This window comes from Aquarana catesbeiana, linkage group LG03 (genome assembly GCF_042186555.1).
Source record: "Aquarana catesbeiana isolate 2022-GZ linkage group LG03, ASM4218655v1, whole genome shotgun sequence".
NCBI lineage: Eukaryota > Metazoa > Chordata > Amphibia > Anura > Ranidae > Aquarana > Aquarana catesbeiana.
In genome coordinates this window covers 724,292,967-724,317,653 of record NC_133326.1, presented here as the reverse complement: position 1 = coordinate 724,317,653, position 24,687 = coordinate 724,292,967, and the positions used below count along the sequence as shown (strand labels likewise).

Below are 24,687 nucleotides of genomic sequence, written 5' to 3'. Positions count from 1 at the left end.
CAGCGGCTCCAGTATCCTCTCTTCCAGCACAGTGGACCCCATCTAGGTGGCAGACAGCGGCTCCAGTGTCCTCTCCTCCAGCACGGCGGACCCCACCTAGGTGGCAGGTGGCGAGCATCGGCTCTGGTGTCCTCTCTTCCAGCACAGCGGACCCCACCTAGGTGGCAGGCGGCAAGCATCGGCTCTGGTGTCCTCTCCTCCAGCACGGCAGACCACACCTAGGTGGCAGGTGGCGAGCATCGGCTCTGGTGTCCTCTCCTCCAGCACAACGGACCTCACTTAGGTGGACGGTTGGGAGCAGCGGCTCCAGTGTCCTCTCCTCCAGCACAGCGGATCCCACCTAGGTGGCAGGCGGCGAGCATCGGCTCTGGTGTCCTCTCCTCCAGCACGGCGGACCCCACCTAGGTGGCAGGTGGCGAGCATCGGCTCTGGTGTCCTCTCCTCCAGCACGGCGGACCCCACTTAGGTGGACAGTTGGGAGCAGCAGCTCCGGTGTCCTCTCCTCCAGCACAGCGGATCCCACCTAGGTTTCAGGCGGCGAGCATCGGCTCTGGTGTCCTCTCCTCCAGCACGGCGGACCCCACCTAGGTGGCAGGCGGCGAGCATCGGCTCTGGTGTCCTCTCCTCCAGCACAGCGGATCCCACCTAGGTGGCGGGTGGTGAGCATTGGCTCCGGTGTCCTCTCCTCCAGCACGGCGGACCCCACCTAGGTGGCGGGTGGTGAGCATCGGCTCCGGTGTCCTCTCCTCCAGCACGGCGGACCCCACCTAGGTGGCGGGTGGTGAGCATCGGCTCCGGTGTCCTCTCCTCCAGCACGGCGGACCCCACCTAGGTGGCGGGTGGTGAGCATCGGCTCCGGTGTCCTCTCCTCCAGCACGGCGGACCCCACCTAGGTGGCGGGTGGTGAGCATAGGCTCTGGTGTCCTCTCCTCCAGCACAGCGGATCCCACCTAGGTGGCGGGTGGTGAGCATCGGCTCCGGTGTCCTCTCCTCCAGCACGGCGGACCCCACCTAGGTGGCAAGTTGGGAGCAGCGGCTCCAGTGTCCTCTCCTCCAGCACAGCGGACCCCACTGGGTGGCGGGTGGTGAGCAGCAGCTCCGGTGTCCTCTCCTCCAGCACGGCGAACCCCACCTAAGTGGCAGATTGGGAGCAGCGTCTCCGGTGTCCTCTCCTCCAGCACAGGGGACCCCATCTAGGTGGCAGACAGCGGCTCCTGTGTCTTCTCCTCCAGCATGTTACCTTCTGTCGTGCATCTCCTCTCTCCCCCTTCTAGGTGCTAGGCATCCAATAGGATCACCTGATGTTTTGGCCAATCGGGAAACGGGTGAAAATCACGAATATTCATTCGCTTTTGTCAAACAACTGGATGGGCTTGGAGCGCAGTGCTCTGCGCCCCAAGCCCACCCTTTTTTGAAGCCTATTAGAGCCTCTGGCTCTAATCACATGCTTCAAAAAAAACCCCTCCTCCATTGGAATCCATAGTCCAGAGCCCTGTATGTAGATCAGGGGGCCGGACGCATGGATGGGGGGGGAAGCGCCCGTGCGCCTCTAATGGATGCCACTGGCGAACACATTACTGTGTTCAATCATAACTTAAGCATAGTAAACTGTGTTTACTATGCTTCAGTTTGTGAGTGAACAGGAGCACAGAGCACTTTCCATTCATTTCCTGTCCAGAGTAGCTGAGGCTGCAGAGAAAGGCGTGCATGTCTGAGCTTTGGGGTCCACGCTCTTATGCAACAGACTGTGCACACCTACCCTGTTTCCTCAAAAATAAGACCTAGCGTGATTGTCGGTGATGGCTGCAATATAAGCCCTACACCCCAAATAAGCCCTAGTTAAAGTCCTTGTAAGGCTTATTTTCAGGGTAGGGCTTATTTTGGGGGAAACAGGGTAGGGCTTATATTGCAGCCATCACTGACAATCATGCTAGGTCTTATTTTTGGGGGAAATAGGGTATGTTTGTAATGATTAGATTGTGAATATAATGCTTTTGGAATAAAATGAACAAGAACAAATACTGAGAATTACACCCGGCATACAGAACAAGAGTAGTGGTCTTTCACAGTTGGTGTCTATATCAGAATAATAGAAATTGAATAATAAAACGCATCAATTGCGGTTATGTGGTCATGTGACACCTGGTTGGCCCTTATCCGAATGTGACAAAGAAAAAAAAAATTTTAAAATGTAAAGTCTATACACAGGTTAGGGGTGTTCCCGGGGAGGCTCTCAGATTGAGTGTAAAGATATATTCTGTATATATTGGGCAGAACTAGTTGGGTGAGGTTCACAGAAGATTTGACTCCTGCAGGTGACGTTCAGTAACAGCGAGGACAGCGGCAAAGACAGAGGTGAGTGATGATCTGACAATGTTAGAACCAGTTACTGAGGACAGTGATATCCTTATTCTTCATTCCGCTCTTCTACATTTTTCTATCCTTTTTTACTGGAATTTTTTTCAAATTGTATGTGTATTTGAGACAACTGTGCCGATGTGGATCATTGTCCCCAGGCATAAAGCGTTGTCCCCTGGGATGAAGTATTGCTTCTTCGCATAGCCTGTTGACCACCGGAATAGAGTAATGTCCCCTAGGATGGAATATTGCCTCTTGAGATTGATGATCAATAGGCATGTGCAATTCGTTTCGTTCTGAATTAGTTTTTTAACAAATTTCGACAAATTCGTTAATTTGGAAATATCCGAATTAACGAAAACCCGTTTAGCAAATTTTTCCAACTATTCGTAAATTTGAATATTTGAAAATTTGTAAATTCATACATTTGCACATTCGTAAATTCATACATTCGTAAATTAGTAAATTCGTAAATTAGTGAATTTGTAAATTCGTAAATTCATAAATCTGAAATAATAATTAACTAATAATAACTTAACTATTACTAACTATTAAAATATAGGTATTGTAATTTCCTTTAAAATTTGGCTGTTATTCATCATAACAAATACAAATGTATCTGTTTGGATACGAATGCCTTATCCAAACGAATGGAACATAATTAATTAATAATAATAAAAAATAACAATAATAATAAAAACCTATTTCAGATTTTCGAATTTTCAGGTTTTCTGATTTTCAAATTTCCAAATTTACGAATTTTGTAATTTACAAATGTACGAATTTACGAATATACAAATTTTCTAATTTGCGAATGTACGAATTTACGAATGTGCGAATGCACAAATTTATGAATGTACGAATGTACAAATTTATGAATGTACGAATTTACGAATTGCGATCATAACGAATGACCCAAAAAACAAAAAAAATAAATAAATGAATGAAACGAAAACAAACACATTTTTTTGGCAGTGCACATATCTAATGATCAACCATTTAGAAAAAGCATTGTTCCCTGGGGTTGAATATTATCTCCTGGGGTAGAGCATTCTCCACAGGTATTGAATTATCTTCAAAGCTCTCGGTGATGAATTATTGCCCCCTAGGATAGAGCGTTGTCCTCTGAGATGGAGCATTGTTCCCTGGGATGGAATATTGTCCCCTGGGATAAGGCATTGTCGCTAAACTTGAAATGTTGTCTCCTGAGATGAAGCATTGTTCCTGGGGACACCATATTGCCCTTTAGGGTGGAGCATTACTCAATGAGATTGAACATTACCCCTAAAGAAGAGGGATTACTACCCTAGGAATAGGTTATCTGAGATGGGTTATTGTCCCTTAGGATAGATTTTAGTCTCAAGGGGTGGAATATTGTCCTCTGGAATGGATAATTATTACCTGGAATAGAATATTGTGCCCTGGGATGCAGAATTATCCCCTGGGATGGGTTAATTCCCTTTGGGATATAGCATAGCTTGCTGGGATGGAAATCTATACAGGGGGATCGGTGCTTGGAACTCCCCCCCCCCCGCTGCAACGATCGCCCCTGACTGTCCCCGTGTCCTCCTCCGGTCCCCCTCCATATCTTCCTCCATGTCCTCCTCCGGTCCCCCTCTGCCCCAGATCTGTCAGGATGGAGAGCGGAGGAAGGAGCCAGTAAATCTGTCATTTATTGGCTCCTTCCTTTTCTAAATGAACAGAGTCAGTGATTACATTCATAACGGAAACATCATAACCTGTGTTTCCTCTGCTTCAGTTTATAAATGGGGAGGGGCCGCTGTCTCCTCTCCATTCATCTTCAGTGCAGCTGAGGCTGCAGAGAAAAGGACTGGGGAATCTATGTCCTCAATCCCTTTCCCTGTCTCAAAGGGATGATGTCAAGGTTCATTTAAACCCTTGATATCTCACCAAAGCCCCCCAAAACAGGGTTGATTGATAAACATTTTAATAAATACATATTTAAAAGTAAATTGGAAATATAATTGAAAAATAAATAAATAATAATAATAATAATAAAAAAAAAAAAAAAACACTGACACCATCCACCCCCCCCCCCCCAAAATAAATAAATAAATAAATAAAGCATTGTAAAACAATATATAAATTGTAAAAAAAAAGAATAATAAAAAACAAATTGTAAAAAATAAAATTGTAGAAAAAAATAAAATAAAAATGAAAATAGGGCTGCAACTAACGATTATTATCATAATTCGATTAGTTGGCCGATTATTGTTTCGATCAATCGATTAATCGGTTAATAACCTTAAAAAAAAAGTGTGGTGTATAATTTGGTTAATATGTAAAGTTTTAAAAAAGGCAATTTATTCTTAAATATTTCTATGCAGTGGTAAATATAAATAACCAACTATATGGTTAGGGAGCAAAATATCTAATCCACTCTGAGAATAACAGAGGAGATGTACTGTATATACTATTAGAAGAGATATACTGTATATACTATGAGAGGAGAGATATACTGCATATACTATTAGAGGAGATATATACTGTATATACTATTAAATGGTGAATCTGGTAAATCTCATCAGACTCAGAGATCACATTTTTTTATTTAAAAAAAAAAAAACAGATGTCTTCCTTCAAAAAAAAAAAAACTGTAATTTTTAGAACGTTAGTTCGATTTTCTAATCATTAGTGGGGTAAAATCGACATTCATTATCAACCATAGTGATAGGAAAATTTGGAAATAATAATAACTTCTTGGTCAAAGGAATTTTCAGACAGTGTATGTGATTTTCGTTCAGAAATTTACATTCGTTTTAAAAACAGAATGTTAAAAACAAGTGAAAATTTCAAACAACATTCTTTCATTCAGCGAATGTACAAAGATTTTCCGTCTGAATATTCTCGTCTGAAAATTGATCCGTGTGGCCAGCATAAGGCTCAGTATACACCTATGCAGTTTGCTTTTGATCTGTTTCTGCAGTGCTTTTTGCTGTGCGTTGTGATTTTTGCGCAAATTGCTGCAAAAACACATTACATGCTCTTCTGCAGCTTCTTCATTGAAGTATAATAAACCAAAAAAGCACCTTTTTGCGTTTAAAAAAGTCCTTGACCCTTTCCAAATACGCAGCGGCTGAAAAAAGCATAGATGTGAAAGTGTCCCATAGGAAACCATGTAAATGAACTGTAGTGCGTTTCTGCAAAAAGCACCAAAAAACACATAGGTGTGAACCAGGTCTAAGATGTTTAGTAATATAATGGGGTTAAAAAAACTAAAATTAGCCCTTTATAGTACAAAAAAAAAAAAAAGCAGATAATCGCTAATGTAAGGGGTTCTTTGTTTTTACTGTAGAACTGTGAAAGTAATATTTACAGTAGCGATTTGCTCTTTTTGCACTATAAAGGACTCATTTTAGCTTTTTTTAACCCCATTATGTTACTGGCCGATTATTCGTTAATGAAAATAGTAATCGATTAATTTCATAATCGATTAGTTGTCGATTAATCGATTAGTTGTTTCAGCCCTAAATGAAAAACAACCACGCCTCATCAGTGCTGCATATTAGTGCCACTCTCACATGACATTAAAAAAAGTATTGGTAATCAGTATTCACGAGTACTTAAAAAAAATGTATCGATACTTGCACTCAGTCTTAAAAAGGTATTGGTGCAACCCTATTTATAAATATTGATCAGACGGGAGATAGAGAGATACAAAGTAACACTGTTCATAAACATTGATCAGACAGGAGATAGAGAGATACAAAGTAGCATTGTTTATAAACATTGATCAGACAAGAAATAGAGAGATACAAAGTAACATTGTTTATAAACATTGATTTTTGTTTTTTTTTTTATTTTAGCCCTTTTTTTTAATGAGACAATAAAAAAAAAAAAGTAAACATGAAAAAAGTTTGATTACTAATGTTAAAAAATAGAAAAAAAAAGATCAGGAAAATAATAGGGATAGTTGAATAGAGGAAGGAGCAGAGTCCTCCAGCAGTGCAGAGTATTTCAGGAGAGGAGAGTTATAGAGGGAGGAGCAGAGTCCCCTCCTCCTGTGTATTATTCCCCATTATTTATTTCTCTGGAGATAGATTAGTGATGTGGGTCCCGGGCTCCGCTCAGACGGCGGTATAGAGGTGACCTACAGACAATGGTGTTCGGTGATTGACAGATGTCACCGCTCTATACTGTGTCAGCGTATTCACCTCCTACTACCGCGTGCCAGACCGTCCCGGCTAATGACAGCCAACCGCCTGCCGAGAACTGCCCGACCACTCAGCTAGAAATATAAGTTGAGTTAGAAAGAAAAAAAAAAAGAAAAAATATATATATTACATATATTTATCAATTTATCTATCTAGAGATAGATAGATAAATAGAGATAAATAAAATATATATATTATTTTTTTATATTTTTTTGTTAAATACAGTATGTAGATAGATAGATAGATAGATAGATAGATAGATAGATAGATAGATAGATAGATAGATAGATAGATAGATAGATAGATAGATAGATAGATAATTGTAAATATATAGATATATATATATATACACAGTATCTCACAAAAGTGAGTACACCCCTCACATTTTTGTAAATATTTTATTCTATCTTTTCATGTGACAACACTGAAGAAATGACACTTTGCTACAATGTAAAGTAGTGAGTGTACAGCTTGTATAACAGTGTAAATTTGCTGTCCCCTCAAAATAACTCAACACACAGCCATTAATGTCTAAACCACTGGCATCAAAAGTGAGTACACCCCTAAGTGAAAATTTCCAAATCGGTCCCAATTAGCCATTTTTCCTCCCCGGTGTCATGTGTCTTGATAGTGTTACAAGGTCTCCGGTGTGAATGGGGAGCAGGTGTGTTAAATTTGGTGTTATCGCTCTCACTCTCTCATACTGGTCACTGGAAGTTCAACATGGCACCTCATGGAAAGAACTCTCTGAGGATCTGAAAAAAAGAATTGTTGCTCTACATAAAGATGGCCTAGGCTATAAGAAGATTGCCAAGACCCTGAAACTGAGCTGCAGCACGGTGGCCAAGACCATACAGCGGTTTAACAGGACAGGTTCCACTCAGAACGGGCCTCGCCATGGTTCACCAAAGGAGTTGAGTGCACGTGCTCAGCGTCATATCCAGAGGTTGTCTTTGGGAAATAGATGTATGAGTGCTGCCAGCATTGCTGCAGAGGCAGGGCCGATCCTGGGTGGGTGCACGGGGTGCATCGCGTCCCAGCGCTGTAATCTGCCTGCAGAAGAGGGGCGCCGAAGCTGACTGCTCTGGTTGCTCACTTCACTTGCTAGAATAGCCAGCCACTGTGCCAATTTAAAGCAGCCACTGTGCCTATCAAATGCTGCCACTGTGCCCATTAAAAGCTGCCACAGTACCCAAACGCTGCCACTGTGCCCATCAAACGCTGCCACTGTGCCCATCAAACGCAGATACCGTACCCATGAAACGTAGCCACTGTGCCCATAAAACTCAGCCACTGTGCCCCACCTAAAAGCAGCCACTGTGCTCATTAAAAGCAGCCACTGTGCCCATCATATGCAGCCACTGTGCCCATCAAATGCAGCCACTGTGCCATCAAATGCAGCTACTGTGCCCATCAAATGCAGCTACTGTGCCCATTAAAAGCAGCCACTGTGCCCATCAAACCTAGCCACTGTGCTCATCAAATGCAGCCACTGTGCCCTGCCGAAAAGCAGCCACTGTGCCCATTAAAAGCAGCCACTGTGCCATTAAATGCAGCTAATGTGCCCATCAAACGCAGCCACTGTGCCCATTAAAAGCAGCCACTCTGCCCATCAAACGCTGCCACTGTGCCCATTAAAAGCTGCCACAGTGCCCATCAAATGCTGCCACTGTGCCCATCAAATGCAGCCACTGTGCCCAACAAACCTAGCCACTGTGCCCATCAAATGCAGCCACTGTGCCCCGCCTAAAAGCAGCCACTGTGCCCATTAAAAGCAGTCACTGTGACCATTAAAAGCACCCACTGTGCCATCAAATGCAGCTACTGTGCCCATCAAATGCAGCCACTGTGCCCTATCAAAAGCAGCCACTGTGCCCATCAAACGCTGCCACTGTGCCCATCAAACGCAGCCACTGTGCCATTAAATGCAGCCACTGTGCCCATCAAACGCTGCAACTTTCCAAACAAAACCTACCACTGTGCCCATCAAACACAGCCACTGTGCCCATCAAACACAGATACTGTGCCCATTTCAATAAAGGGGAGGAGTTAGTAAGATGACCACGCCCATGTGGGGTGCCAGAAATATTTCTGCACCCAGGCATCTGTGACCCTAGGATCGGCCCTGTGCAGAGGTTGAAGGGGTGGGGGGTCAGCCTGTCAGTGCTCAGACCATACGCCGCACACTGCATCAAATTGGTCTGCATGGCTGTCATCCCAGAAGGAAGCCTCTTCTAAAGATGATGTACAAGAAAGCCCGCAAACAGTTTGCTGAAGACAAGCAGACTAAGGACATAGATTACTGGAACCATGTCCTGTGGTCTGATGAGACCAAGATAAACTTATTTGGTTCAGATGGTGACAAACGTGTGTGGCGGCAACCAGGTGAGGAGTACAAAGACAAGTGTGTCTTGCCTACAGTCAAGCATGGTGATGGGAGTGTCATGGTCTGGGGCTGCATGAGTGCTGCCGGCACTGGGGGAGCTACAATTCATTGGGAGAGAGCGGAATGGGGGCATTGGAGAAAGCAGAATGCAGGGCTCTGGCGGGTGTGGAAGGCAGCGCTCAGGAGAGTGAGGAAGGCAGCTCTCGGAAGAGAGCAGAAGGCAGCTCTCAGAAGAGCATAGAAGGCAGCACTAGGGAGAGAGCATAAGGCAGCGCTCGGGAGGGCGCAGAAAGCAGCTCTCGGGAGGGCACGGAAGAAAGGGCTCGGGAGTGTGTGGAAGGCAGGGCTCGGAAGTAAGCTGAAGGCAGCATCAGGAGAGTGCATAAGGCAGCACTCAGGAGGGTGTGGAAGGCAGGGCTTGGGAAGGTGCGGAAGGCAGTGCTCAGGAGAGAGCGGAAGACAGCGCTCGGGAGAGTGCGGAAGGCAGCACTTGGGAGAGTGAGGAAGACAGGGCTCGGGAGAGAGCGAAAGGCAGCACTCAGAAGAGAGCAGAAGGCAGCACTCGGGGGAGTGAGGGAGGCAGCGCTCGGGAGAGAGCGGAAGGCAGCGCTTGGGAGAGTGAGGAAGGCAGGGCTCGGGAGAGAGCGGAAGGCAGTGCTCGGGAGAGAGCGGAAGGCAGCACTTGGGAGAGTGAGGAAGGCAGGGCTCAGGAGAGAGTGAAAGGCAGCGCTCAGGAGAGAGTGGAAGGCAGCACTCAGGAGAGTGAGGAAGCCAGGGCTCGGGAGAGAGCGGAAGGCAGTGCTCGGGAGATTGGGGAAGGCAGCGCTCAGGAGAGTGAGGAAGGCATGGCTCGGGAGAGAGCGGAAGGCAGCGCTCAGGAGAGTGAGGAAGGCAGGGCTCGGGAGAGAGCGGAAGGCAGCGCTCGGGAGAGTGAGGAAGGCAGCATCGGAAGAGAGCGGAAGGCAGCGCTCGGGAGAGAGCGGAAGGCAGCGCTCAGGAGAGTGAGGAAGGCAGGGCTCGGGAGAGAGCGGAAGGCAGCGCTCGGGAGAGAGCGGAAGGCAGCACTTAGGAGAGTGAGGAAGGCAGCGCTTAAGAGAGCGAGAAAGGCAGCGCTTGGGAGAGTGAGGAAGGCAGCATCGGAAGAGAGCGGAAGGCAGCTCTCAGAAGAGCGTAGAAGGCAGCAATATGGAGGGCACATAAGGCAGTGCTCGGGAGGGCGCGGAAGGCAGGGCTCCGGAGTGTGCAGAATGCAGGGCTCAGAAGTGTGCTGAAGGCAGCATCGGGAGAGAGCGGAAGGCAGGGCTCAGGAGAGAGCAAAAGGCAGCGTTTCGGAGAGAGCGGAAGGCAGCGCTCAGGAGAGTGAGGAAGGCAGGGCTCGGGAGAGAGCGAAAGGCAGCGCTCGGGAGAGAGAGGAAGGCAGCACTCAGGAGAGTGAGGAAGGCAGCATTGGAAGAGAGTAGAAGGCAGCTCTCGAAAGAGCGTAGAAGGCAGCGCTTGGGAGGGCACATAAGGCATCGCTTGGGAGGACGCAGAAGGCAGGGCTCAGGAGTGTGCGGAAGGCAGCATCGGGAGAGTGAGGAAGGCAGCGCTCGGGAGGGTGTGAAAGGCAGGGCTCAGGACAGTGGGGAAGGTAGCACTCAGGAGAGTGAGGAAGGCATTGCTCGGGAGAGAGTGGAAGGCAGGGCTCGGGAGAGAGTGGAAGGCAAGGCTCGAGAGAGAGGAAGACAGCACTTGGGAGAGTGGGGAAGGCAGGGCTCGGGAGAGAGTGGAAGGCAACGCTCGGGAGAGAGTGGAAGGCAGCGCTCGGGAGAGTGGGGAAGGCAGGGCTTGGGAGAGAGTGGAAGGCAGGGCTCGGGAGAGAGAGAGAGAGGAAGGCAGCGCTCGGGAGAGTGGGGAAGACAGGGCTTGGGAGAGAGTAGAAGGCAGCACTCGGGAGAGAGAGGAAGGCAGGGCTCGGGAGAGAGTGGAAGGCAGGGCTTGGGAGAGAGTGGAAGGCAGCGCTCGGGAGAGAGAGGAAGGCAGAGCTCGGGAGAGAGAGGAAGGCAGGGCTCGGGAGAGAGTGGAAGGCAGCGCTCGGGAGAGTGGGGAAGGCAGGGCTCGGGAGAGCGTGGAAGGTAGGGCTCGGAAGAGTGGGGAAGGCAGGGCTCGGGAGAGAGTGGAAGGCAGGGCTCGGGAGACAGCAGAAGGCAGCACTCGGGAGCATGGGGAAGGCAGGGCTCGGGAGAGAGAGAAAGGCAGTGCTCGGTAGAGTGGGGAAGGTAGCGCTCGGTAGAGTGGGGAAGGCAGGGCTTGGGAGAGAGTGGAAGGCAGCGCTTGGGAGAGTGGGGAAGGCAGGGCTCGGGAGAGAGTGGAAGACAGGGCTCGGGAGAGTGGGGAAGGCAGGGCTTGGGAGAGAGTGGAAGGCAGCGCTCGGAAGAGAGTGGAAGGCAGGGCTCGGGAGAATGTGGAAGGCAGGGCTCAGGAGAGAGTGGAAGGCAGCACTCGGGAGGGTGTGAAAGGCAGGGTCTCGGGAGAGAGCAAAAGGCAGCGCTCGGGAGAGTGGGGAAGGCAGCACTCAAGAAAGAGTGGAAGGCAACGCTCAGGAGAGAGACGAAGGCAGCGCTCAGGAGAGTGGGGAAGGCAGCACTTGGGAGAGAGTGGAAGGCAGCGCTCGGGAGAGGGAGGAAGGCAGGGCTCGGGAGAGTGGGGAAGGCAGGGCTCAGGAGAGTGGGGAAGGCAGGGCTCAGGAGAGAGTGGAAGGCAGGGCTCGGGAGAGAGTGGAAGGCAGCGCTCAGGAGAGAGACAAGGGCAGCGCTCAGGAGAGTGGGGAAGGCAGCACTCGGGAGAGAGTGGAAGGCAGCGCTCGGGAGAGAGAGGAAGGCAGGACTCGGGAGAGTGGGGAAGGCAGGGCTCGGGAGAGAGAGGAAAGCAGCACTCGGGAGAGAGAGGAAAGCAGCACTCGGGAGAGTGGGGAAGGCAGCACTCGAGAAAGAGTGGAAGGCTGCGCTCGGGAGAGTGGGGAAGGCAGGGCTCAGGAGAGAGTGGAAGGCAGGGCTCGGGAGAGAGTGGAAGGCAGCGCTCAGGAGAGAGACGAAGGCAGCGCTCAGGAGAGTGGGGAAGGCAGCGCTCAGGAGAGTGGGGAAGGCAGCACTCAGGAGAGAGTGGAAGGCAGCGCTCGGGAGAGAGAGGAAGGCAGGGCTCAGGAGAGAGTGGAAGGCAGCGCTCGGGAGAAAGTGGATTTTTTTTAGTAGTTTGTCGCCATTCCATGAGCGAGCATGCGCATTTTTAATACATGACATGTTTGGTATTTATTTACTCGACGTAACATCATCTTTTATATTATACAAAAACAATTGGGTATTATATTGTGTTTGTGTGCATTAAAATGCATTCAATTTTATTTTTTCCAAAAACATCGTATTAAAAAACAACTGCTGTGCAAATACTGTATGACCTTAAATTTGCAATGACCGCCATTTTATTCTCTAGGGCTTCTGTTAAAAAAAAATGCTTGGGGGTTCTAAGTAATTTTTTAGCAAAAAAAAAAATACAGATCTTTACCGGGAACATTGTACTCTATACTTTTCCCATATATTCATTTCATCTATAGGAGGACCTGTCATCAGATATATCCCACATATAGAAGAACAGCATGATGGGTAATGTGTCAGTGTGAACCTTGCTCACCTTGTCACTAGGGTAGGAGAGAATGAGGAAATGCTCCCTCCTCCTTCTACAAAGTTACAATGCACAGTCTGATTACTAGGGGGGGGGGACTGAGGAAATGCTCCCTCCTCCTTCTACAAAGTTACAATGTACAGTCTGATCACTGGGGGAGACTAAGGAAATGCTTCCTCCGGCCTGCAGCAGACTGATGACATCATATCAGCCTAGGCAAAGTCACTGGAGCTCAGGAGCGGCTTTTTAATGAGAAAAGGTGGAGCTTTTCTGAACAATGACCCTGTTACTGTATATGGGGCCACCAAGTTGTCATTGGCTGTCCCTTGCAGGGAATGATAGCATATGGGGGTTGCCAAGTTGTCATTGGTTGTTCTTTGTGGGGGCGTGGTAACATATGGGGTCACTAAGTTTTTTTATTGGTTGTCCCTTGCAGACAATGTATCCCATCGCAGTACAGCAACCTTCGACGGTCTCCCGCACAACAACGGTAACAAAAGCCCCACCAAACTACTGGGATTCCGAAGTCTACGAATGCTGTGACGACATGGGCACATGTAAGTGTCACCCTCCCCTGAGAAATCACACACCGTCTGTGGGGTTCATACAGCTTTTCAAATACAGGGATATGTAAATCTTCCCCTAATTCCCGATTTGACAATTGTCTTTGGTTCCGCAGGGGTGGGACTTATCATAAAAACAAGTTCTTTATACTTCCCTGTTTTTCAAAACTGAACTAGGCATGACTGGCAATAAGAACCATTCCTGGGGAGCACCAGGCAAGTGGGTGAGCTCAGGAAAACCTCTCACACAACATCCTGGAACCACATAGCAGATGTCTGCCATTGGTATTCACCACTCTGCCTAGGTCCAGTGAAGTTTTGAGAATAACAGCCATCCCATAAATCTTTGTGGCCAAGTAAGCACTGGATTGCAGAGCCTGCTAGGAGCACTGTAAATGGGTAAGGCAGCACCAGTCCTGGGCAGAGCAGGCGGTGCAAATCTTCCCCTAATACTCAATTCTACAATTGTTTCTGGTTCCGCAGGGGCGGGACTTAGTATGCAAAAGGTTCTTTAAAAGCAAGTATAATGGCTCCTATTTGATTAACTCTAGAACGTCTTACAGATACATATTTATCACAATGTGTGGCCTCAATACCCAGTGTGCAAACATGCTAGGCTTTCCTATAAGAAAGTCCAGCACTGACTGCCTGCTTGCAGGCAGCCTGTGTACAACTGACTAAAATCTAATTCTCTACTAGATAGGATTTTCCATGATATAATGGAGTGTCTTCTGTCTCTTTTCAGGTTGTTTTGCCTTTTGGCTCTTCCCCTGCTTCCAGTGCGCGACGGTCAGAGACTACGGCGAGTGTCTGTGCCTCCCCCTGCTGGACACAGGATGCGCAGGCTTTTCTCCAGTTTGTCCCCCTATATCTATGGCAATGCGGGCATCTGTCCGGGAGCGGCACAAAATTCCTGTAAGTACCTGGCTGCGGCCGAAGTATGACTAGGATGATGAAAGACCTGAGAGACCCTGGGATGAAACTATTACTACGCATAGCCAGAATTTGGCTAAGAGTGGGAGGGGCTTAAAGGGGGATCATTAAACAGAACCTGTACCTAGTTGCTATATACACTGCACACATATAACAGTCCTTGTACCCACAGAATATTCCTAATTACTGCACCGCAACTGACAGCCTCAAAGACACAGATAAACCTCAGGACAAAGAATATTGTATTAAAAAAATTAAACGTTTCCGTTGCATGTGATTTCATGCAGACAAAAAGGACTGACTAACTGAGCCAACCTTCAAGAGGAACTTCAATAAAATTAGAAGTTGGATTCTGGTGTAAAGGGAAACTCAGATGTAAGGGAGTGTTTGGTCACCAGAGCCCCCTCTCCCCCCTTACACAACAGTCCCCAGAGTTCCCCCTTACATACGATTTCTCAGAGTTCTCCTTTACATCGGACTCCACAGAGTTCCCTTTTACATCAGACTCCACAGAGTTCTCCTTTATATCAGACTCCACAGCGTTCTCCCTTACATTAGACTCCACAGAGTTCTCCCTTACATCAGACCCCACAGAGTTCCCCTTTACATAAGACTCCACAGAGTTCCCTTTTACATCGGACTCCACAGAGTTCCCTTTTACATCAGACTCTACAGAGCTCCCTTTTACATCAGACTCCACAGAGTTCCCTTTTACATTGGACTCCACAGAGTTCCCTTTTACATAAGACTCCACAGAGTTCCCTTTTACATCAGACTCAACAGAGTTCTCGCTTACATAAGACTCCACAGAGTTCCCTTTTACATCAGACTCAACAGAGTTCTCGCTTACATCAGACTCCACAGAGCTCCTCTTTACATCAGACTTTGCAGAGTTCCCTTTTACATCAGACTCCCCAGAGTTCCCCTTTACATCAGACTCCAGAGAGTTCCCCTTTACATCAGACTTCGCAGAGTTCAACTTTACATCAGACTCCACAGAGTTCCCTTTTACATCAGACTCTACAGTGTTCTCCTTTACATCAGACTCCACAAAGTTCCCCTTTACATCAGACTCCACAGAGTTCTCCCTTTACATCAGACTCCACAAAGTTCTCCCTTTGATCAGACTCCACAGAGTTCCCCTTTACATCAGACTCCACAGATGTCCCCTTTACATCAGACTCCACAGAGTTGCCTTTTACATCAGACTTTCCAGAGTTCCCCTTTACATCAGACTCCACAGAGTTCCCCTTTACATCAGACTCCACAGAGTTCCCCTTTACATCAGACTCCACAGAGTTCCCCTTTACATCAGACTCCACAGAGTTCTCCCTTACATCAGACTCCACAGAGTTCCCTTTTACATCAGACTCCACAAAGTTCCCCTTTACATCAGACTCCACAGAGTTCTCCCTTTACATCAGACTCCACAAAGTTCTCCCTTTCATCAGACTCCACAGAGTTCCCCTTTACATCAGACTCCACAGATGTCCCCTTTACATCAGACTCCATAGAGTTCGCTTTTACATCAGACTCCACAGAGCTCCCCTTTACATCAGACTTTCCAGAGCTCCCCTTTACATCAGACTCCACAGAGTTCCCCTTTACATCAGACTCCACAGAGTTCCCCTTTACATTAGACTCCACAGAGTTCTCCCTTACATCAGACTCCATAGAGTTCGCTTTTACATCAGACTCCACAGAGCTCCCCTTTACATCAGACTTTCCAGAGTTCCCCTTTACATCAGACTCCACAGAGTTCCCCTTTACATCAGACTTCACAGAGTTCCCCTTTACATCAGACTCCACAGAGTTCTCCCTTACATCAGACTCCACAGAGTTCACTTTTACATCAGACCCCACAGAGCTCCCCTTTACATCAGACTTCGCAGAGTTCCCCTTTACATCAGACTCCACAGAGTTCTCCCTTTACATCAGACTCCACAAAGTTCTCCCTTTCATCAGACTCCACAGAGTTCCCCTTTACATCAGACTCCACAGATGTCCCCTTTACATCAGACTCCACAGAGTTGCCTTTTACATCAGACTTTCCAGAGTTCCCCTTTACATCAGACTCCACAGAGTTCCCCTTTACATCAGACTCCACAGAGTTCCCCTTTACATCAGACTCCACAGAGTTCCCCTTTACATCAGACTCCACAGAGTTCTCCCTTACATCAGACTCCACAGAGTTCCCTTTTACATCAGACTCCACAAAGTTCCCCTTTACATCAGACTCCACAGAGTTCTCCCTTTACATCAGACTCCACAAAGTTCTCCCTTTCATCAGACTCCACAGAGTTCCCCTTTACATCAGACTCCACAGATGTCCCCTTTACATCAGACTCCATAGAGTTCGCTTTTACATCAGACTCCACAGAGCTCCCCTTTACATCAGACTTTCCAGAGTTCCCCTTTACATCAGACTCCACAGAGTTCCCCTTTACATCAGACTCCACATAGTTCCCCTTTACATCAGACTCCACAGAGTTCTCCCTTACATCAGACTCCACAGAGTTCACTTTTACATCAGACCCCACAGAGCTCCCCTTTACATCAGACTTCGCAGAGTTCCCCTTTACATCAGACTCCACAGAGTTCCCTTTTACATCAGACTCCACAGAGTTCCCCTTTACATCAGACTCCACAGAGCTCCCCTTTACATCAGACTCCACAGAGCTCCCCTTTACATCAGACTCCACAGAGCTCCCCTTTACATCAGACCTTGCAGAGTTCCCTTTTACATCAGACTCTACAGTGTTCTCCTTTACATCAGACTCCACAAAGTTCCCCTTTACATCAGACTCCACAGAGTTCTCCCTTTACATCAGACTCCACAAAGTTCTCCCTTTCATCAGACTCCACAGAGTTCCCCTTTACATCAGACTCCACAGATGTCCCCTTTACATCAGACTCCACAGAGTTCCCTTTTACATCAGACTTTCCAGAGTTCCCCTTTACATCAGACTCCACAGAGTTCCCCTTTACATCAGACTCCACAGAGTTCCCCTTTACATCAGACTCCACAGAGTTCCCCTTTACATCAGACTCCGCAGAGTTCTCCCTTACATCAGACTCCACAGAGTTCCCTTTTACATCAGACTCCACAAAGTTCCCCTTTACATCAGACTCCACAGAGTTCTCCCTTTACATCAGACTCCACAAAGTTCTCCCTTTCATCAGACTCCACAGAGTTCCCCTTTACATCAGACTCCACAGATGTCCCCTTTACATCAGACTCCATAGAGTTCGCTTTTACATCCGACTCCTACATCCGACAAAATGAAAAAGAAAAACAACATACCAGACCCTTAGCTGGGCATGCAGCCTGTCAGGTCAGGTAAGAGGGGGCGAGAGAGTGGCCCCTCCCCCCAACCATACTAGGTCCATGCCCTCAACATCAGGGGGTGGGTGCATAAGATAAAGCTTGTCTATGTTGAACAAGGGTCTCTTCCCGACAACCCTGGGCTGTGATTGTCAGGGTCTGTGGGCAGGGGGGCTTATTGGACTCTGGAAGCCCCCTTTAACAAGATGTGAATGGGTACCCGTACCTACTGACCAAAAAAGTGTAAAAAAAAAAACTGGAGACACATTTTTAACAAATCCTTTATTAGAAAATAAAAAAATAGTGTAGTAGTACAATGTACCCCATACCATGGGGGGGTGGATCTGGGGGCATGCTTAGATAAAAGTCTAGTATGGATTTGCCATTTTTTTAAATTATTTTGGCGTGGGGTTCCCCTTAAAATCCACACCAAAAATGGACTCTTTATAAATGTAATTTTTGCTGCAGTAGGTTCTATACACAGTACAGATGTTCCACTTTACAGGTAGACTAAGGGGACCCCCCAGGCTCTGTATTTAAAGGAATTTTTCATTTTTATTGTTGCACTTTAAGCATCATTAAAATCACTGCTCCTGAAAAACTATAGTTTTTTTAAAAAACTTAGCATTTATACATGTCCCCTAGAGCAGTACCCGGACCCCCATACCCATTTTATGGCCAATAACATGGAAACAATCCTTTAAAATGAGCAATTTTGATTTTTCCTGTTGGGCTCACATAGGCTTCAATGGGGTTTGCTGTTCTGGTTAGAACATTTCTCCTGTTCGGGAGTTCTGCTGCGAACATAACAGGGGGTCGCTTGGCCCATGTCTAAACCTCAGACATGAAATATGAACAAAGCATATCCCTCTGTAGTGTGTGCTTGTCTCAATCCGGAGCACTAAGTGTCATTCCTGTCTGCTGCCTCCTTCCTCTGCTATCTGCATGAGTCACTTCTGACAATGTTTCCTGACACCAAGAGAAAAAATGGAGACAGGGGAAGGGCCTCCAGCACACAGCCTGTGATTGACAGCCTCAGCTTTGTTCCTGTGTGAAGGGGGGGGGGGTGTCTTCCCTCCAATCAGCTCTCAGAGTTCTCCTCACTTTGTTTTGCTGGGTGTAGCTTCAGCTGTCCGCCCCTTTTTTCTGAATTCTCAGACAAGCTTTATAATTCAGCATTTTTAATGGATGTAGAGCAGAGAGGGTAGATGGAAGGGTTTACAACCACTTTATAACAGCTGTGTATGGCCCAGGAGGCTCCGGGCACAGGGCTGGAAATAATTCCTCATGAAATATGTGTGCCCGGGGCTTAGAAGGCATAATACTGTGTTCATGTCAATGTCATCCTAAAGCCAGATTTTATCTAATGGTAAACTATATGGTATGCTCCGCAAGAGACTCCGCCTCTTCTAAATACACCCCCTTCTGGGAGTGGAGGAAAAGACTCATTTATTATCACTGGTACATGTATATTGTATTGTCCTTCAATGGAAGAAGGCCTGGAGACCTAATAACTCTTCTCTCCCACATCTCTTTCCCCTCTTCTCTCTCCTCTCCCTCCTTTCTTCCCTCCCTTCCCCCTCTACTCTCTCTCTTTTACCCTTTTATCTTCCTCTCCTCTACTCATTATATCTCATCCACCCTCTTCTCTGTACTATTCTCTTCTCCCCTCCTTCTCTCTCCTCTCTTCCCTCTCTCTTTTCTCTCTTCTCTCCCCTCTACCTCTTCTCTCCTCCCCCTCTCCTGCTCTCTCTACTCTCCCCTCACTCTCCTTTCTCTACTCTCCCCTCACTCTCCTTTCTCTACTCTCCCCTCACTCTCCTTTCCCCCCTCTCTCCTTTTTCTCCCTTACCCCTCACTCTCTTCTCCTCCTTACCTCTCTTCTTCTCTCTCTTCTCTCCTCCCTCTATCTCCTGTATCCCCCACTCTCCTCTCCTCCTGCTCTCTCCTCTCTCCCCTCACTTTCCTTTCTATCCCCCCTCTCTCTCTTCTCTACCCCTCACCCTCCTCTCCTACTGCTCTCTCCTCTCTCCCCTCACTCTCCTTTCTCTACTCTCTCCCCTCACTCTCCTCCCCCCTCCTTCCTCTACTCTCTCTCATGTCTCCCCTCTCTCTCCCCTACCCCTTACTCTCTTCTCCTCCTTAAATCTCTTATTCTCTCTCTTCTCCCCTCTCCTGTATCCCCTCTCTCCCCCACCCTCTCCTCCTGCTCTCTCCTCTCTCCATTCACTTTCCTTTCTATCCTCTCTCCCCCCCCCTCTCTTCTCTCCCCCTCACCCTCCTCTCCTACTGCTCTCTCCTCTCTCCACTTACTCTCCTCTTCTCCATCTCTCCCCTTTGTCTCTCTTCTCTCCCCTCACTCTCCTTTCTTTCCTCTCTCATCTACCCTTCACTCTCTACTCTCTACCCTGTTTCCCCTCTATCCTTTATTCTCCTCTCCTCCCATCACTCCCCTCACTTTTCTTTCTCCCTTCTCTCTCCTCTACCCCTTACCCTCCCCTCCTCCCTTCTTCCCACCCCACTCTCTCACCTCACTCTACCTTTTCCCTTCTCTCTCCTCTTTTTGTCTTCTCGACCCCTCACTCTCCTTTCCTCACTCTCTCTCCTCTCAACCACACTTTCCTTTCTCTGATCTCTCTCCTCTACCCCTCACTCAACTCTCTCATCTCTCTCTCCTCACTCTCCTTTTTCCCCTCTTTCTCCTCTCTCTCTTTTCTACCCTAACTCTCTCTCATCCCCCTCTCCTTTCCCCCTGTGCTCTCTCTCAACCCCCTCTCCTTTTCCCTGTACTCTCTCTCTCTCCCCTGTCCTTTCCCCATGTGCTCTCTCTCATCCTCCTCTCCTTTCCCCTGTGCTCTCTCTCTTTCCCCCCTCTCCTCTCCTCTACGCTCTCTCTCACCCCCTCTCCTTACCCCCTGTGCCTTCTCTCCCCCCTCTCCTTTCCCCCGTACTCTCTCTCACCCCCTCTCATTTTCCCTGTGCTCTCTCTCACCCCCTCTCCTTATCCCTGTGCTCTCTCACCCCCCTCTCCTTTCCCCCGTGCTCTCTCTCTCCTCTCCTTTTCCCTGTGCTCTCTCTCACCCACTCTCCTTTCCCCCTGTGCTCTCTCTCATCCCACTCTCCTTTCCCCCTGTGCTCTCTCTCACCCCCTCTCCTTTTCCCTGTGCTCTCTCTCACCCCCTCTCCTTATCCCTGTGCTCTCTCACCCCCCTCTCCTTTCCCCCTGTGCTCTCTCTCCCCCCCTCTCCTTTCCCCCTGTGCTCTCTCTCTCCCCCCTCTCCTTTCCCCTTGTGCTCTCTCTCCCCCCTCTCCTTTCCCCCTGTGCTCTCTCTCTCCCCCTCTCCTTTCCCCCTGTGCTCTCTCTCTCCTCCTCTCCTTTTCCCTGTGCTCTCTCTCATCCCACTCTCCTTTCCCCCTGTGCTCTCTCTCATCCCACTCTCCTTTCCCCGGGTGCTCTCTCTCCCCTCCTCTCCTTTTCCCTGTGCTCTCTCTCACCTCCTCGCCTTTTCCCTGTGCTCTCTCACCCCCTCTCCTTTCCCCTGTGCTCTTTCTCACCCCCCTCTCCTTTCCCCCTGTGCTCTTTCTCACCCCCCTCTCCTTTCCCCCTGTGTTCTCTCTCACCCTCTCTCCTTTCCCCCTGTGCTCTTTCTCACCCCCCTCTCCTTTCTCCCTGTGCTCTCTCACCCCCTCTACTTTCCCCCTGTGCTCTCTCTCACCCCCTCTCCTTTTCCCTGTGCTCTCTCTCCCCCCTCTCCTTTCCCCCTGTGCTCTCCCTCACCCCCTCTCCTTTTCCCTGTGCTCTCTCTCACCCCCTTCTCCTTTCTCCCTGTGCTCTCTCTCACCCCCTCTCCTTTTCCCCTGTGTTCTCTCTCACCCCCTCTCCTTTTCCCCTGTGTTCTCTCTCACCCCCTCTCCTTTTCCCTGTGCTCTCTCTCACCCCCTTCTCCTTTCTCCCTGTGCTCTCTCTCACCCCCTCTCCTTTTCCCTGTGCTCTCTCTCCCCCTCTCCTTTCCCCCTGTGCTCTCTCTCACCCCCCTCTCCTTTTCCCTGTGCTCTCTCACTCTCCCCCCTCCTTTCCCCCTGTGCTCTCTCTTACCCCCCTCTCCTTTCCCCCTGTGTTCTCTCTCTCTCCCCCCAGGGATCGATCTGCAAAGACTGCTGTGTGATGTATTGGTGTTTGTGCTGTGCCTGGTGCCAGATGGCTCGAGAGATCAAGAATTACAAGCCACCGGCTTCCATCGTGACGGCTCAGACCACCACAGTGACGACGCCAGGGCAGACCATCATGTACCCCGTCCCCTCATTCCAACCCCAACCAACAAACGTTATAAATGTGAACAATGTGAACACAGGGCACTAGTGGAGGGACAAAGCTGACCTTCTCAGTGGAGGTCCACCACCCAACGAGAAGACACTGAGACAGACACGGGGGGATAGGGGGTTGTCACTGTTTGATGTAACACATGATCAATATAATTAAAAATCATTTTAGACAAATCTTTAAATCACATTTAAGTACTTGTTTTCAATTTTTTTCTGGTTGAAATAAAAATTACCTATGTGTAAGCGGGAACAGCCTACAATTAAAGTATCTTTTCTTCTGGAAATGTATTATTATATTTTCATTTATACTAAAGATAAGAGGAAGGTTGGTGTGAGAGGTTATTAAAAACCAGCAAATGGAATAATTTAACATTCAGCAGCTATCTCCAACATCAGTGAAACGTTTGAGTAAATGTTCAATCGGTGTAAACTGGACGTTGGAGAACCGTTGTGCAAAATGCACGGTCTTGTGCTTCAATGAACAATACAGCGAATGTCTTCATCAGTCCTCTTGTGTTTTCTTTCATACATCACCAAATCATGGTTCAGTCCCAGCAGCAGTGGTGGTTGGTGCTCAAAATGTTTGAGGGGCGCAAAGAAACTGAAACAAAAAAAAACAATTGCAGCCACTGTGTCCATCAAATGCAACCAGCCACTGTGCCCATCATATGCAGCCAACTGTGCCCATCATATTCAGCTAACTGTGCCCAGCAAATGCAGCCAACTGTGCCCATCATGTGCAGCCAACTGTGCCCAGCTAATACAGCCAACTGTGCCCAGCTAATGCAGCCAACTGTGCCCAGCTAATGCAGCCAACTGTGCCCATCATATGCAGCCACTTTGCCTATCATATGCAGCTAACTGTAACCATCATATGCAGCCACTGTGCCCATCATATGCAGCCAACTGTGCCCATCATATGCAGCTAACTGTGCCCAGAAAATGCAACCAACTATGAGCATCATATGCAGCCAACTGTGCCCATCATATGCAGCCACTGTGCCCATCATATGCAGCTAACTGTGTCCATCATATGCAGCCACTGTGCCATCAATTGCAGCCACTGTGCCCTTCAAATGTACCCACTGTGCCCATCATATGCAGCCAGCTGTGCCCATCATATGCAGCCAACTGTGCCCATCATATGCAGCCACTGTGCCCATCATATGCAGCTAACTGTGCCAAGAAAATGCAACCAACTGTGCCCATTATATGCAGCCAACTGTGCCCATCATATGCAGCCAACTGTGCACATCATATGCAGTTAACTGTGCCTATCATATGCAGCCACTGTGTCATCAATTTCAGCCACTGTGCCCATCCAATGCAGCCACTGTGACCATCATATGCAGCCAACTGTGCCCATCATATGCAGCCACTGTGCCCATCACATGCAGCCAACTGTGCCCATCACATGCAGCTATCTGTGCCTAGAAAATGCAGCCAACTCTGCCCATCATGTGCAGCCACTGTGCCCATAATATGCAGCCACTGTGCCCATCATATGCAGCCAACTGTGCCCATCATATTCAGCTAACTGTGCCCAGCAAATGCAGCCAACTATGCCCATCATATGCAGCCAACTGTGCCCATCATATGCAGCTAACTGTGCCCAGCTAATGCAGCCAACTGTGCCCAGCTAATGCAGCCAACTGTGCCCAGCTAATGCAGCCAACTGTGCCCATCATATGCAGCCACTGTGCCTATCATATGCAGCTAACTGTGCCCATCATATGCAGCCACTGTGCCCATCATATGCAGCCAACTGTGCCCATCATATGCAGCTAACTGTGCCCAGAAAATGAAACCAACTATACCCATCATATGCAGCCAACTGTGCCCATCATATGCAGCCACTGTGCCCATCATATGCAGCTAATTGTGTCCATCATATGCAGCCACTGTGCCATCAATTGCAGCCACTGTGCCCATCAAATGTACCCACTGTGCCCATCATATGCAGCCAGCTGTGCCCATTATATGCAGCCAACTGTGCCCATCATATGCAGTTAACTGTGCCTATCATATGCAGCCACTGTGCCATCAATTTCAGCCACTGTGCACATCCAATGCAGCCACTGTGACCATCATATGCAGCCAACTGTGCCCATCATATGCAGACAACTTTACCCAGCAAATGCAGCCAACTGTGCCCATCATATGCATCCACTGTGCCCATCACATGCAGCCAACTGTGCCCATCACATGCAGCTATCTGTGCCCAGAAAATGCAGCCAACTCTGCCCATCATATGCAGCCACTGTGCCCATAATATGCAGCCACTGTGCCCATCATATGCAGCCAACTATGCCCATCATATGCAGCCAAATGTACCCATTATATGCCGCTAACTGTGCCCAGCTAATGCAGCCAACCGTGCCCAGCTAATGCAGCCAACTGTGCCCAGCTAATGCAGCCAACTGTGCCCAGCTAATGCAGTCTACTGTGCCCATCATATACAGCTACTGTGCCTATCATATGCAGCCAACTGTGCCCATCATATGCAGCTAAGTGTGCCCAGAAAATGCAACCAACTATGCCCATCATATGCAGTTAACTGTGCCTATCATATGCAGCCACTGTGCCATCAATTTCAGCCACTGTGCCCATCCAATGCAGCCACTGTGACCATCATATGCAGCCAACTGTGCCCATCATATGCAGCCAACTTTACCCAGCAAATGCAGCCAACTGTGCCCATCATATGCAGCCACTGTGCCCATCACATGTAGCCAACTGTGCCCATCACATGCAGCTATCTGTGCCCAGAAAATGCAGCCAACTCTGCCCATCATATGCAGCCATTGTGCCCATAATATGTAGCCACTGTGCCCATCATATGCAGCCAACTGTGCCTATCATATTCAGCTAACTGTGCCCAGCAAATGCAGCCAACTATGCCCATCATATGCAGCCAACTGTGCCCATCATATGCAGCAAACTGTGCCCAGCTAATGCAGCCAACTG

At 48.3% G+C, this 24,687-nt stretch overlaps 1 protein-coding gene across 1 annotated transcript; it reads left to right on the top strand.

Annotated features, from left to right (window-relative positions):
• The first annotated feature begins 1,839 nt into the window (after positions 1-1,839).
• On the top strand, positions 1,840-22,004 carry LOC141134940 (cornifelin homolog A-like). The gene is made up of 4 exons (XM_073624374.1): positions 1,840-2,355; positions 13,013-13,133; positions 13,885-14,054; positions 21,536-22,004. Exons 2-4 carry the CDS (start codon positions 13,016-13,018, stop codon positions 21,755-21,757), a joined length of 510 nt encoding a protein of 169 aa, XP_073480475.1. The 5' UTR covers positions 1,840-2,355; positions 13,013-13,015; the 3' UTR covers positions 21,758-22,004.
• The last annotated feature ends 2,683 nt before the right edge of the window (positions 22,005-24,687 follow it).